The sequence below is a fragment of the Cucumis sativus genome, chromosome 3, assembly GCF_000004075.3.
Source record: "Cucumis sativus cultivar 9930 chromosome 3, Cucumber_9930_V3, whole genome shotgun sequence".
Taxonomy (NCBI): domain Eukaryota; kingdom Viridiplantae; phylum Streptophyta; class Magnoliopsida; order Cucurbitales; family Cucurbitaceae; genus Cucumis; species Cucumis sativus.
The window spans coordinates 30079569-30091645 of NC_026657.2; the positions used below are offsets into that span (position 1 = coordinate 30079569).

Consider the following 12077-nt stretch of genomic DNA (forward strand, 5'->3'; position numbering starts at 1 on the left):
ACCATTGTTTTTCTTTCTTTCCTCTCAAATTTCTAAAGTATTTTTCTAGAAAAACAAAGCATAAAGACAAAGACAATAATGTCTCTCCTGTTTTGAGATGGAAGAATTGACCTGCCAAATATATATATATATATATAATTCATGATTCACATGTATTATTCATCTTTTGCAATAGCTTATATTACAAGTTTAGTTTAACCTTTAGATTGATTTTTAATTTATTTATTTCATCAACTTTAAAATGTGTTTATAGATATTTAAACTTAAATTTTTATCTCTCATGCGTTGTTTCTAATAATTTCGTTGAGTAATTTGTCATTTTTATGTTTAATACCGTCAAAATTCATAGATCTTTTAAACACAAAATTAAAAGTTCACATACAAATTATGAATTCTTTAGGCACAAGTTTAATAGTTGAGGAACTAAACTTATAACTAAACCTCAATTTGTTTCAAATTTTGTCAAACGTATTTTCATTTTAAAGTTAAAGACAATATGAAGATGTGTACATCTTTTGTAGCATATGATTGAAAGACCAAAGTTAATATACGTATGTGAAAGTTATCGTTGGAATTAATTAAATCAATAGTTTAAAGAGAATTTTAAAATTGATTGTTAGCTACCACATCTATATTTATCTCTGTGAGAACCAAAATGTTCTCTAGTTTCTTGTAGAAAACATGTGGAGTTGAAAATCTGTTCATGTTTTGATTGTCCAAGTTGACTTCAAATCACAACCCTACCAAAATTTAATATTGCATTGTTTAACCCTCCCCTCAGTGACTACCTCCTATCATATTATATGAACTAAATAGGTAGAGGTGTGAATTAAAAGTTATAGCAAAAATCTTTTCTCATCCAATCTGAATTCCCACGTTATCTTATCTTCTCTCAATGATTCAAAGTTTGTATTTTGGCTAAAAGTGTCAGTTTTAGGCAGGTTGGGCCACCTAAAAGTTGTTCACAGTTAAAGAACTTCCTTTCAGCTGGGGACAATAATATTAAAAGAAAAGGGAGCAAATAGTTGAGTTCTTGTTAAGGTTGTTGGTGTTGTTTTCTTGTCCAGATATAGCATATGGCTGTGTTTAGTTTTGATGCCAAAAAGATAATGTTTAGTAGCAGATGAGAATTAAATTAAGCAGAGGAAAAAGTTGCAATATAAAATCACCCCTTGTAATTGAACATACTCAGGTTTAATTTTAACATAATTTGACAGTAGGGAAGTTTTCTGAATACTGTTTTTTTTTTTTTTTTTTTGTTAAATGATGATCAGTCATTGAAAGTCCAAACCTTTTATCTAAGTCATCTTCAGATTCTTAGTTTCATTATTTATGAAGTTTAAGAATGATATGATGCACAAGTACAGAAAATATCCAAAATTATAAGGTCTTTGAAACTCCAATATTGGGCTGTTATACATTTCTTCCTACCCACAATTAATAATGAGTGGCCATTTTTATTATATAGTAGTGTATGTTAATAGCAGTAAATTTGATAGTTTTCTTTCCTCCTCTTCCATGGCTTAGCGTGGTTACGAACACGAAGCTTGAAGCTCTTTCTTTCATCTTCTCTTCCTTTCAGTTTAACAAATCCCAGTCACAACTTTCATTCCTCCTACATCTTCAAATCTTTATCAAAGCTTCTGGTTTCCTGTTGGGCCTGTCTGCTGTTTGCTTGCCGCTAACGAAATTTTAGCCTTCAGGTTTCTGGAGAATTCAAGTTGGTGTCGGTGAACGCCCCAGGTTGGAACTTCTTGCTCAAGGCTTCTGCAGCTAACTGATTTCTTTCTTCATTCTGAAACCAAACGAGCAAAACGTTACATACTTCATTCGTTTTCTTTCATAAGCTCGATATTGTTTAAGGGGGGGAGGGGGAGACAACTTGTACCTTGCCTTTGAAACTTATAATAATCGGCCCAGATCTAGCTTCTCGATAACACCCTTGACGAGGCAAAGGAAATAGTTAGGAAGAGATTGGAAAAGATATATAATCAGAGTGGGAAAACTAAACCTATTTAAGGATTCTCACCAATGTGTATATCTGGGAATTCAAGACAGAGTTTGGCTAGAGATGGAGCAATTTCTACCTGTGTTTAATACAAAAAAACACATATGGAGTGTTGGAGATTAATGGAACCAGAAAACAGATTAGAGACAGCAAATATACCAACTCTGTGTTTGAACAAACTAGCACAAACCATGGTCAAGCTGAGAAATCATTTATTTATTCTCTTAGCACCTTAATTTAATTTCCATGCTCAAGCACAAAATCATTTTATCATTCCCCACATCACTCGACCAAAGGGGTTCTAACTATGTACTAGCATATCCGAAACCTTAAAAACTGAAAAACAGTAACCAAACACTAATATATCCAGAGTCGGCGTGTTTCTGGCATCACCTTAATTTATTTATGTAGCCGAAATGGCACAGAACATTGATGCTAAGGAAAGACGAGATGTAATAATAATTCATCAAAGAGTATGCCACAAATGCAGCTGGATGGCAAGGCAAGGAAAATCTCACACATACATCTGAAAGTTTTGTGGTCAAGTGCTTTGACTTGTATGGTTCCAACAATGGGAAAAGATCACCAGTTCTTGTTAACTCAATCAAACAATCCCATTGCAAGTCCAGCTCAGTTAAGTTTGTTGCAGTAAGAACTATCACATTATGGCACTTGATCTACAAGAGAGAATTGTTAGCGACTAATTTCAAGAAACCCTGGTGCAGAAATTATATCAAGATTGATTCAAATTTAAGGTAATTTAATATATTAGAAGGCAAACCTTCTATTCTATAATAAATGGGAAAGAAAAAAACCCACACATCCTAACCGTACCAATGGGACTGGCAACTTTTCGTGATGTAATAGTTCAGTGATCCCCTCAGGCAGCTGAGCCATCTGAAAAGAAAACATCTGTTAATCACAACAGAACCAAACCCAAACATCCATGTTAAGATTGAAATTACCTCATTTCGGTCACCAGTGCAATGTTCCCCTATTAGATGCCTGAGGTATTCTTCAAATTCTTCATCAGGAGCCTGTTGAAGTTTCAATGCAAGTGTAATTTTTTTAGCCAGTTGACAAAAAGCGAAGGGAAAAAAGTTCTCAGTTCATTCCCAATTATGTCACTTCAAAATATTGCCGAAAAAATAAAACAACGCACCAGTCGAACACCAAATGCCTTTGCAATACCCCCTAAAGTTGCATCAGAAAACAATGGGCCTACTCCTCCATATATAAACACCTGTGATAGCCAGCAAGTAAAAGGAGTCTAGATGCATCATATAAATTCATGACAACAAAAACCAAAAAAGAAGTTAGTTATTTTCAGGTTGAGCAGTTTACCATCTCATTGGAAGACCGTCTTAACTCTACTTCTTCAGCAACAGAATCTATCTGATACAAGGTGAAAGAGCAGAAGATGAAAAGTTAACAAAGGTCCATCTCTTTACTATTAGAGCATGGTAATGAGGATTAAAACCCACCGCAGGTGCATTTTTTCCCCCTAAAAAGGAAGATTTGTGTATGCCTAACCCAAACACGACAATTTAAATTTAATAGTACAGCAAGTACTGATTTTCTGATGTCTTCAACATAATTATAATAAATGTTATTACATACAATGAGTTATCTTATTATACCCAATTCATACGGGAAAGCTAATTCAACCTAGAAGTACAAGTCTATTCTTGTAGTAACTTACATCATTTCGAACTATGGAAGTGTGTGATATAGACCAACCAATGGAGTGCACCTTTCTTCGCATTGAGAGTCCCAATCGATCCTCAACAGTGCCGAAGCTGAGCTATGGGGCAGATAAAGGATAATGGAAGACTTCAGCGATAACAGTCCAAAAGATTCAAAAGAAATAGCACTTTGTCTTCTATTTCTTCAACTTTTTTTTTTTTTGTTGCAATAACAATGATATTTCAGAGAACTGTTACGAATGCAACATGGCACCATGCACATGTGAATTTAGGACTTGTTATCACATAAATCACACGAAGTAAAAATTGCAAAAGACATGAAATAGTAAAGTTCTTCATTCATTCAATCCAGATCAATTAATATTTATGAATTTCACGAGATAGGATATCACAGAAGCATGAGTTTGAGGACAAGATGTTCAAAACGGTGGGAACAAAAAGCCAGGGTGAAAGGTTAAAGAGTTGGTTGAGATTCAATATCACAAAGGTTTACTTCCATTAGTATTGAAAATAAAGTAAACAGCTTACTTGAGAGAATGGAGACATTTAGCAACTAATTATGTGGTACAAACGAGAGACTTACAGGATCTCATCTCCAACAGCTATGACCGATGCAGTGAGCATACTCTGTTTCTGCAAATCCACATTGTTCGTCCCATTACTCATAGAATTTAGCACGGAAGGTGAAAACCTTTTTGCTCTCCCTGCTCTTTCTGTCCTTCCATCTGAAAGCAAGTATGCAGGTCTAAATTTCTCCTCGTTTCCAGTTGAATTACTAATGCATAACAATGCATTTGGAAGTGTATCATGTATACTCCCAATTGAAGTATATCTACAAAAGAAAACCAAATAAGTAACCCTAAAAATGAAGGAAAAGCTTTGAAAAGAGTAAACCAGGTATCACAAACAAACACAACCCTGCAGCTACATGAGCAAGAAAAATAACTAGCATCCCGTGTTTACTTGGTATCATTACCCGTGATCATAAAGACTGCAGTACTGGACCTTGCACGTTAATAGGAATGCCCATACATCTCTGGGAAGAAGAAGAGAATGAGGAGAAAATTAACCATCAGTCATATATTTCCTCGAATAGGACATTCTGCCCATGGCAATTATACTCATAAATGTTTCATCTTGAATTGGGTACTCAGTTAAAGAAAAGTTGGGCTGGTAGAAATGAAATAGAATAGCAAATAATACCAAACCACACCTGTAAGACCAATCCAAAATGGGGTTCACTCTCATAAATGGTGGCCATCCAGGTGAACTAGGAGAAAATTGTTCTTGGCCTACCTGTTTGTTTTGAGGAAGAGGGGGGCAGACAAATCGAGGCATCTTCATTTCAAAGTACAAATATAATAGCCAATAAAAAATATGGAGTCTATGAAGATAAAGCACAAATAATACCGCTGTAGGATCCCCAATCCGCACACCAAGGAAAATGGCTCTGATAGGTCTACTCTTCAATAAAGACTCCAAGCCAGATTTGAAATCTGTCCGGATGATATCCATTAGCAAGCCATAGCTGATATGTAAGAATGAGTTGATTAGCAGTTAGCTAAAATTGATGCTACAGACTTAATTCCCTGAAGTGAAATTAAAGGTATTCTTACTTGGTTGCCATATCATAAGTAAATGAGTTGATTTCAGGGAAAGCAGAAGGGCTCTCAAAATATATTGTTCGAATAGGAAATTCCTTTAGTCCATCAACAGAACAGCCTTCTTCCTCTTTATGCAGGAAAAATGCAGCTCGAAGTATGTGCAGTAAAACCTATACATTCAATTTGCCATAAGAACCAATGGAGAAATAGTAGACTAGTTGATAAACAGAGTCTGACACCAAAACTTACAGTCGAATCTTTTCCGCCATTGAAGCTGAAAGCGACCTCTTCAGTGCTGTTGAAGATGCAAATTACAATATGTTATAACATGCAAAAAACTTAGAGGCAAATACCATTATACGTTTCAGGAAATGGTATCATAGATGCCAATCTTTCATTTCCTTGGCTTATTATTGAGATTTTCTTAACCTATCCCCATCAACATCTAATCACCAACAAAATGCTGAACATTTGCAATCACAATGCCAATTCACTGAATTCATGAGCGTATGTAATTTTTTTAAAGTTAAAATAACTTTAAAATGCAGAAGCATGAGAAACCAGTGTACTGTATGAAAGTACCAGTGGTGCAAATTCAAAATAAGTTGAATGGTTCCATATGTCATTTTCCTTCACTAGTATCCAACATGGTATTAAATGAATCCCTTCAATTTTCCCAATTTCAACTAAAAACTTCCATACAAAAACTACCAATAATTACATCGGTGGAAGTAGAATAACTCAAACAATTAAAAAGGTTTTCATACATTACGAATTAAAGTCAACATAAGATTTAAAATTTTCCCGTTCTATAACCACGAGTATCAAGGCAACAAGCAAAAAACCAAATCAATATTAACTCAAGAAGAACAACCCGCCAAAGAACCAATAGAAATCGACAAAGAAGTACTTACGAATATAAAGCCAGAGCTCTCTTAACAACATAGATGGCGTTATTGTACTTGGTCTTGAGTCTTCGATCATCACAATCTCTGATTGCTTTATCGATCTCCATGCCCTCTGGTCCATTAAACTTATATTACATTACTTTTTCAATTGAATGAAACTAAACACAAACGAAGTTTGAAACACTTTTTAGGACCCAGAAGATGGGCAGATGGGGCATTCGCTTATTTGCAAGAATATGAAACCTCTCTTAAACCAAGCAAGCAAAATGGGTATTCAAGAATTGAAGTAAAGATGCTAATTTCAGCTAAGATAAGAAGTAAAAGTAAAGTAACTCACCTTAATCAACACAGGAGATGCGTGAATTGAGAAGGGAAACTTGAAAACGAAGAGAACGGGCGGCCCCCTTGATTGAGTTGAAGGATCTCAAAGAAGGGGAGGGAATAAACGGGTTGTTTGAATGCCACAGATTGTTTATCTGTTGAAATTGATTGGAACTTTTGTAGGAGGTTTTGGTCTTACTCTAATCTTGGAAGGAAAAATGGAAAGAAGAGGAAGTGGGCACGGCACATGCCGTTGAAAGTTGAAAAGTGAAAACTGAAATTTGATTCAATTCGTCGTGTAATGGACCTAATGGTAATGGTAATGGAAAATTGGATATGAATACTCTGGTAATATTTCCTCTCCCCTCCCCTCCCCTCTCCTCTCCTCTCCTCTCCTCTCCTCTCCTTCCTCGCGCTTTACACAAAGAAAAAAAGATGCCATTTTTATTTTTTATTTTATCATTTTTAATACCCTTTTGTGTTTTTTCCAGATGTCGTTCACGGCCCATTTTATGTGGGCTCAATTTTGGATTTCATTTGGTTCGGCCCACCATAAAGCCCAAACAAATTATAGATGGCTGAGTTTTCTTTCTTTCTTTCTTTCTTTCTTTTTTTGATTTTTGACCAATTTGTGGTGGGGAGGTTTGAATCTATCAACAAAGGCTTACTTTATTAACTCCAATTTTTTTAGTTTGAAAATACTAATAAATTAGATGCAAGATTTGGGCCATGTGTTTCTTTACTCATGTTCGTGGTTGGGATAATGTTGTCCATTTTTTTGGCTCCAAGGCGTTGAAAGCAGCAAGGTGTATCATTTTTAATCCATATCTTGTTTGTCAGGCCGACGATAAAAATGCAGTCTCCATGCAACTTTTTGAAAATTCAATTCAATTGTTGAACTCAAAGTGGAAAACTGAAGAAAAGAAGTATTATTTTATACCAATAGATAAGTTTTATATTTAAACATTAAATCTATGACAGATAGTCTTTATGGCTCATGTGGAGTAGAGATCATTTGTCAGCACAAATCAATATACTTTATAAATCTAATCGGATAATTATTAATTCTCGTAATAATCGAAATTGGAATTAAGTCATTGACATTCATGAAAAAGAAAATCTCAATCTGTAAATTACCAAGAAAAAATGGAAAATGCCATAATCTTTACTTTGTTGATTACAAATCAGTATGTAGAGTACAAGAGAACCATCTATTCTGATCATCAATTTGTTCGAATGTAGCAAAAATGAATAGAAGCCTTGGGCAAAAGGGGCAAAAAGTGGAGAAAAATGCAATTCTGATATATGAGAATGCCTAATCATATAGGCCATCTTCATGCCAGATATCAACCAAGAAGTCCACCATTTCCTGCAGAATCCAATTGAGTGAAGCTTTATAGAAGTAAAAGTAACCAAAAGTGAGGGGTGAGGATGAACAAAGAAACTTTACAGCTAACGGAATAGGCTGCTGAAAAGGCTCTGCAGTTAAAAGATCTTCATATGTTGTTGTCCAGCTGCAACACGGAACGCGTCGTCGATGACTAAATAAATTGAAACTTGAAAATAACCGTGTTGAAGATGAAGCCTTCTTCAACAAACAAGAACAGGGGATGCTTGAAGCTAAATGAATACCTTAAGATTGGTTCCATTGGTTCTCGTTGCACATTTTCAGCCCGGTCGCCAACCCATTCCCTTCTTCTTTCATGCCAAGCTATCTCAGCTGTAAGAAAATGATGCACCAACATGACATTTATGAGGATATTTTGTTTGTAAATCTGATGGAAAAGTCACCCAAGAGTACGATCTATTGAGATTGAACACTTCATCCTGACAACATATGGTTGGAGGGAAGTAGATTTTACCGTGATTGATGAATGTAGGCATCTCATTAGACTTTCCATTCAAGGCAACCTTTGAATCATTTGAGGAATGGTTCCCATTTCCATTCAAATTAGGATTTCTACCATTGATTTCCATTTTCTCCATAATGAACAACCATTGCCTTTGAAAAACTGTGACCTGTACACGAAATAAAGATAAAGAGTCTCTTCAGGAATGTAAAATTTGATTGATATTCGAGATAATTTGTTGATATCCTTTAAAATTGTCGATATTATACTATATTCACAATACACATTTACTTTTTACAATATGCTTTCATATTCTAATAAAGAGCAAAACGTAAATAAATGTATATTTGCCCCTATCATATAATGTAAAATTCACAATCTCCACCCTATTGAAGAGAAATCACGTTGATTTTAACACCCTTGCCCATCTCATACCATACAGGGTTGCACGAACCTTTGCCTCACGCTATTGCATTTCAATCAACCATTATCTTGTTTCAATAAAAAATTACATGTGTAGAGTTCGAGTCCTAATAAGAAGACATGTTTTAATATCCTTGCAACAAAGTTGTACGAGTGCATAAAGTTTGAACAACATACTTGGAGTCCTAAAACCATGAAGTTCATTAGTCGCAAAGTTTCTATAGTAGTAAGTATATTTTCACTGCTGAAAAACAAGGGATGAATGCTCAAAAAGAAGAAAAAGAAATCAAACATAGTTTCATTATTCGTTATTTCCTAGTCTTTTCATTCACTTACAACAAGAAACAACCACCAACGTTTGGTTATGTTTGTAAGTAAAATCATTTCTAGGCTAAGGCTGCGAATTTCAACTCTCTTTTTTAACATCTTATTTTATCTTACTATCTCTTGCCGTAAATCCTCTCAATATTTTTGTGATTCTCGTCTTACATCCCTCATTATGCATTGGGAATGTTTTCAATCTTTTATCTTGTTTGTGGTAATAAAGGTTTTCGTTTCTCATAAAAATAAAAATAAAAAGGGTAAAATACTTTTTTAGTAGACTTCAAAAACTAATCAAATGTGTACTCCATAGATATTAAATACTTTGGTGCTTCTTACGACGCTTTTTGATGTGTATCTTTCATATTAAATACTTTGGTGCTTCTTACGACGCTTTTTGATGTGTATCTAGCTGGATGACATGGGAGAATTTAGAAAGTGTTTTATTACTCAAAGGAACTATGAAGGTATTGAAAGTCTATGCCAAACACAAATTAAATCAGAGCAGAAAGGAACCATATTTCAGTCATTAAAGTTATGATATTTCATTAACTTCTCAAAAACAACTTTGGCCATCTTAATTGTGTGGAGTCGTCATCTTTTAGACTTTAAAAGCCAACAGAGAAGAAAATAAAATTTTCTTTTGTTCTTCTCAATTTCATGGCATGGCATATAAGCTTCTACATTCTATTTAGTCTTGAGAGATACAGTAATTGCCTAAACATAAAAGAGTTTTTTCTTGCTTGACTCATCCCAACTCTTTAGTCCCATCAAGTTTGTTCCACCAACAAATTCCGAATCCATTAATCTCTGCCGGCTCTAGTTTGAAACTGAGAGCTAATCACTCACTCTTTGAATTAATCCTAGAAAATTCAAAATGTCAAGGAAGTGATCCTTGACTCCAAGGATACATATTCCACTCCATCAGACTGAAAATAGAACAGTATCTGCTCTTCTACTTGCTATGCATTTTCTTCATAGCACAAAATAACACCTAACCATTTGAAGGAATTCCACATTTAAGACAATTCAAATTAAAGATCCATCAAAGAAACATCATGCTTAATCCGAACAAATTAGAATCAACTGTTCATGTTTCTCAATAAACTCACGGATCAAGGGTTTCCCACATTTCAGAAACACGAATCCTCACACGAACAGTCACCATAAAGAAACAATGATTCAGATCAGCTCATTACAGAAAACCCACATCCATAATCGTAAGAAAAACAGAAAAAGGTCCCAGAAATTTTCACACAAACAGAAATGGGTAGAAGAATTAGAAGAAGTAGGGCAGAGGGGCAGTAAGTGAGTACCTTTTGACCCTCAAAAAAGGAGTAAACAGTGAATCCTCCTGTAGTGAAGCGTTGAGATTGGGGTTGATCTTAAAGGAAAATTACCGAAGAAGAAGAAACAGCATCCCCTTTTCAGCTTTCGCTACAGAAAAGGGGGGAAAAGAAAGTGGATGGTTGTGCAGTAAACGGCGAAGAATACTGACAGTTTTGTTTGATCCAACGGCTGAAATGGTGCCAAATGCCAAGAGATGTGTGGTTTGAAGGTTAATGTCAAAACCCAATATTGGGTCCCAACAGATGAAGAGGAAGAAGAGGAAGAGGAAGAAGAAGAAGAAGAAGAAGAAGAAGAAGAGAATATGGAGTGCGGTGGATTTGGGAATCCTACATTTTGGGTCTCTTGTTTTAATGGCATTTCAGTTTTGTATTTTATTGAGGATACGGATTATGATGATGTTCTTGTGTAGACCGTTCAAAATGTTACCCCATCGCCATTCAATTATGATCCAAATTTATGAAGTTTGGTAATGCTGGGGACTGGTACAGATCGTACCATCTTCATTTATGTTTTAATGGTAAACCAATAATGGAGCCTTCCGGATGCTCCCCGCGGTCATCATCAACAAATTTCCCCTTTTCTTCCCTCACTCACTCACTCTCTCTCTCTCTCTCTCTTGAATATCCTACCACAAATTGAGCTTATAGTTTTGTGTATCTATTTACCTTCTCAAAAGAAAGTGCAGGTTTCAAGCATGTTCTCATTGAACTCATTTGTCTCCATTCTTCAATTTTGATATTTCATTACACAAATACTCAATTATTACCCCCAAATTGAGGTTTTTTTTTTTTTTGTTGTTGATAAAGAAATTAAATGGAATAAAAATGCAACTAAATGCAATGATTTAACAAATACTATCAAAAAGTACCTAATAAATTAAACTAATTAATTCCATGATATTTTTTTTCTCTAAGTTATGCTACTTCCATGGATGCACAGAATAACTTTTGCTTTTGTTACAAAATAAGAAGTTGTCCTTGCAGGCCTAATAATTACATTGTCATGTCTATCATCTCAATATTTTCAAGTTATCTGTTGTGTTTATATTGATATGACGGTGTCTAATATAATTCAAACTTTTGCATAAAGTTTCTATAAAGGTTGGTAGATATAATTTATTAATGAAATTTAAAATATAGAAAAGAAATTTAGCACAAGAAAGATCCAAGTAGAGAAAAGTAGGATATGTTGGAAATAAGTTTCTAAACTTAAGGCCGTACCTAAAGTGAGTTAAGAAAATTGTTGTCCAAACTTGCGAAACCTTCATAACACTATAGAGCACCTTTTGATATAAAATGTAACATATACTTTAGAAAATGAAACAATGGTGGAGAGCTACATCTGAAGAAGGAAAACAGAAATATAGACCAAAGGACACTACGTGTAAATTAAGAGTCAGATTTTTTTTCTAGTTAATTTAAAAAGATAAAGAAAGAAAAAAATATGGGATTTTTAAAAAGTTTTATTTTAATATATTTATTTTCAATATTGTTTTATTTTTTTTACTAAGATGATAAAAACGTACGAAATTTCCGTCTTGGGGTAAAATACAATATTGAGGTTGTGTACAGGCGATAGAAAGTGTC

At 34.5% G+C, this 12077-nt stretch overlaps 2 protein-coding genes across 3 annotated transcripts; both read right to left on the reverse strand.

Annotated features, from left to right (window-relative positions):
• Window positions 1-1292: 1292 nt before the first annotated feature.
• On the reverse strand, window positions 1293-6951 carry LOC101215823 (FAD synthase). Its single transcript, XM_004137929.3, has 17 exons — window positions 6564-6951; window positions 6233-6338; window positions 5568-5613; window positions 5331-5488; window positions 5125-5242; window positions 4928-5010; window positions 4691-4750; window positions 4298-4546; window positions 3711-3807; window positions 3353-3403; window positions 3171-3251; window positions 2974-3045; window positions 2843-2905; window positions 2533-2685; window positions 2030-2087; window positions 1889-1941; window positions 1293-1795 (listed from the first exon to the last, which is right to left on the reverse strand). The coding sequence occupies exons 2-17, from the start codon at window positions 6331-6333 to the stop codon at window positions 1700-1702; spliced, it is 1539 nt and encodes a 512-aa protein (XP_004137977.1). The 5' UTR covers window positions 6334-6338; window positions 6564-6951; the 3' UTR covers window positions 1293-1699.
• A 670-nt stretch (window positions 6952-7621) lies between these two features.
• Window positions 7622-11020, reverse strand: LOC101221441. Of its 2 annotated transcripts, none has more exons than XM_031883613.1 (5): window positions 10458-11020; window positions 8410-8566; window positions 8180-8267; window positions 7998-8088; window positions 7622-7916 (listed from the first exon to the last, which is right to left on the reverse strand). In XM_031883613.1, the coding sequence occupies exons 2-5, from the start codon at window positions 8531-8533 to the stop codon at window positions 7863-7865; spliced, it is 357 nt and encodes a 118-aa protein (XP_031739473.1). In that variant the 5' UTR covers window positions 8534-8566; window positions 10458-11020; the 3' UTR covers window positions 7622-7862. The 2 variants fall into 2 exon arrangements, with proteins under 2 accessions (XP_031739473.1, XP_004137841.1); XM_004137793.3 differs by having other exon boundaries at window positions 7998-8061; window positions 10458-10972.
• Between the last annotated feature and the right edge of the window lie 1057 nt (window positions 11021-12077).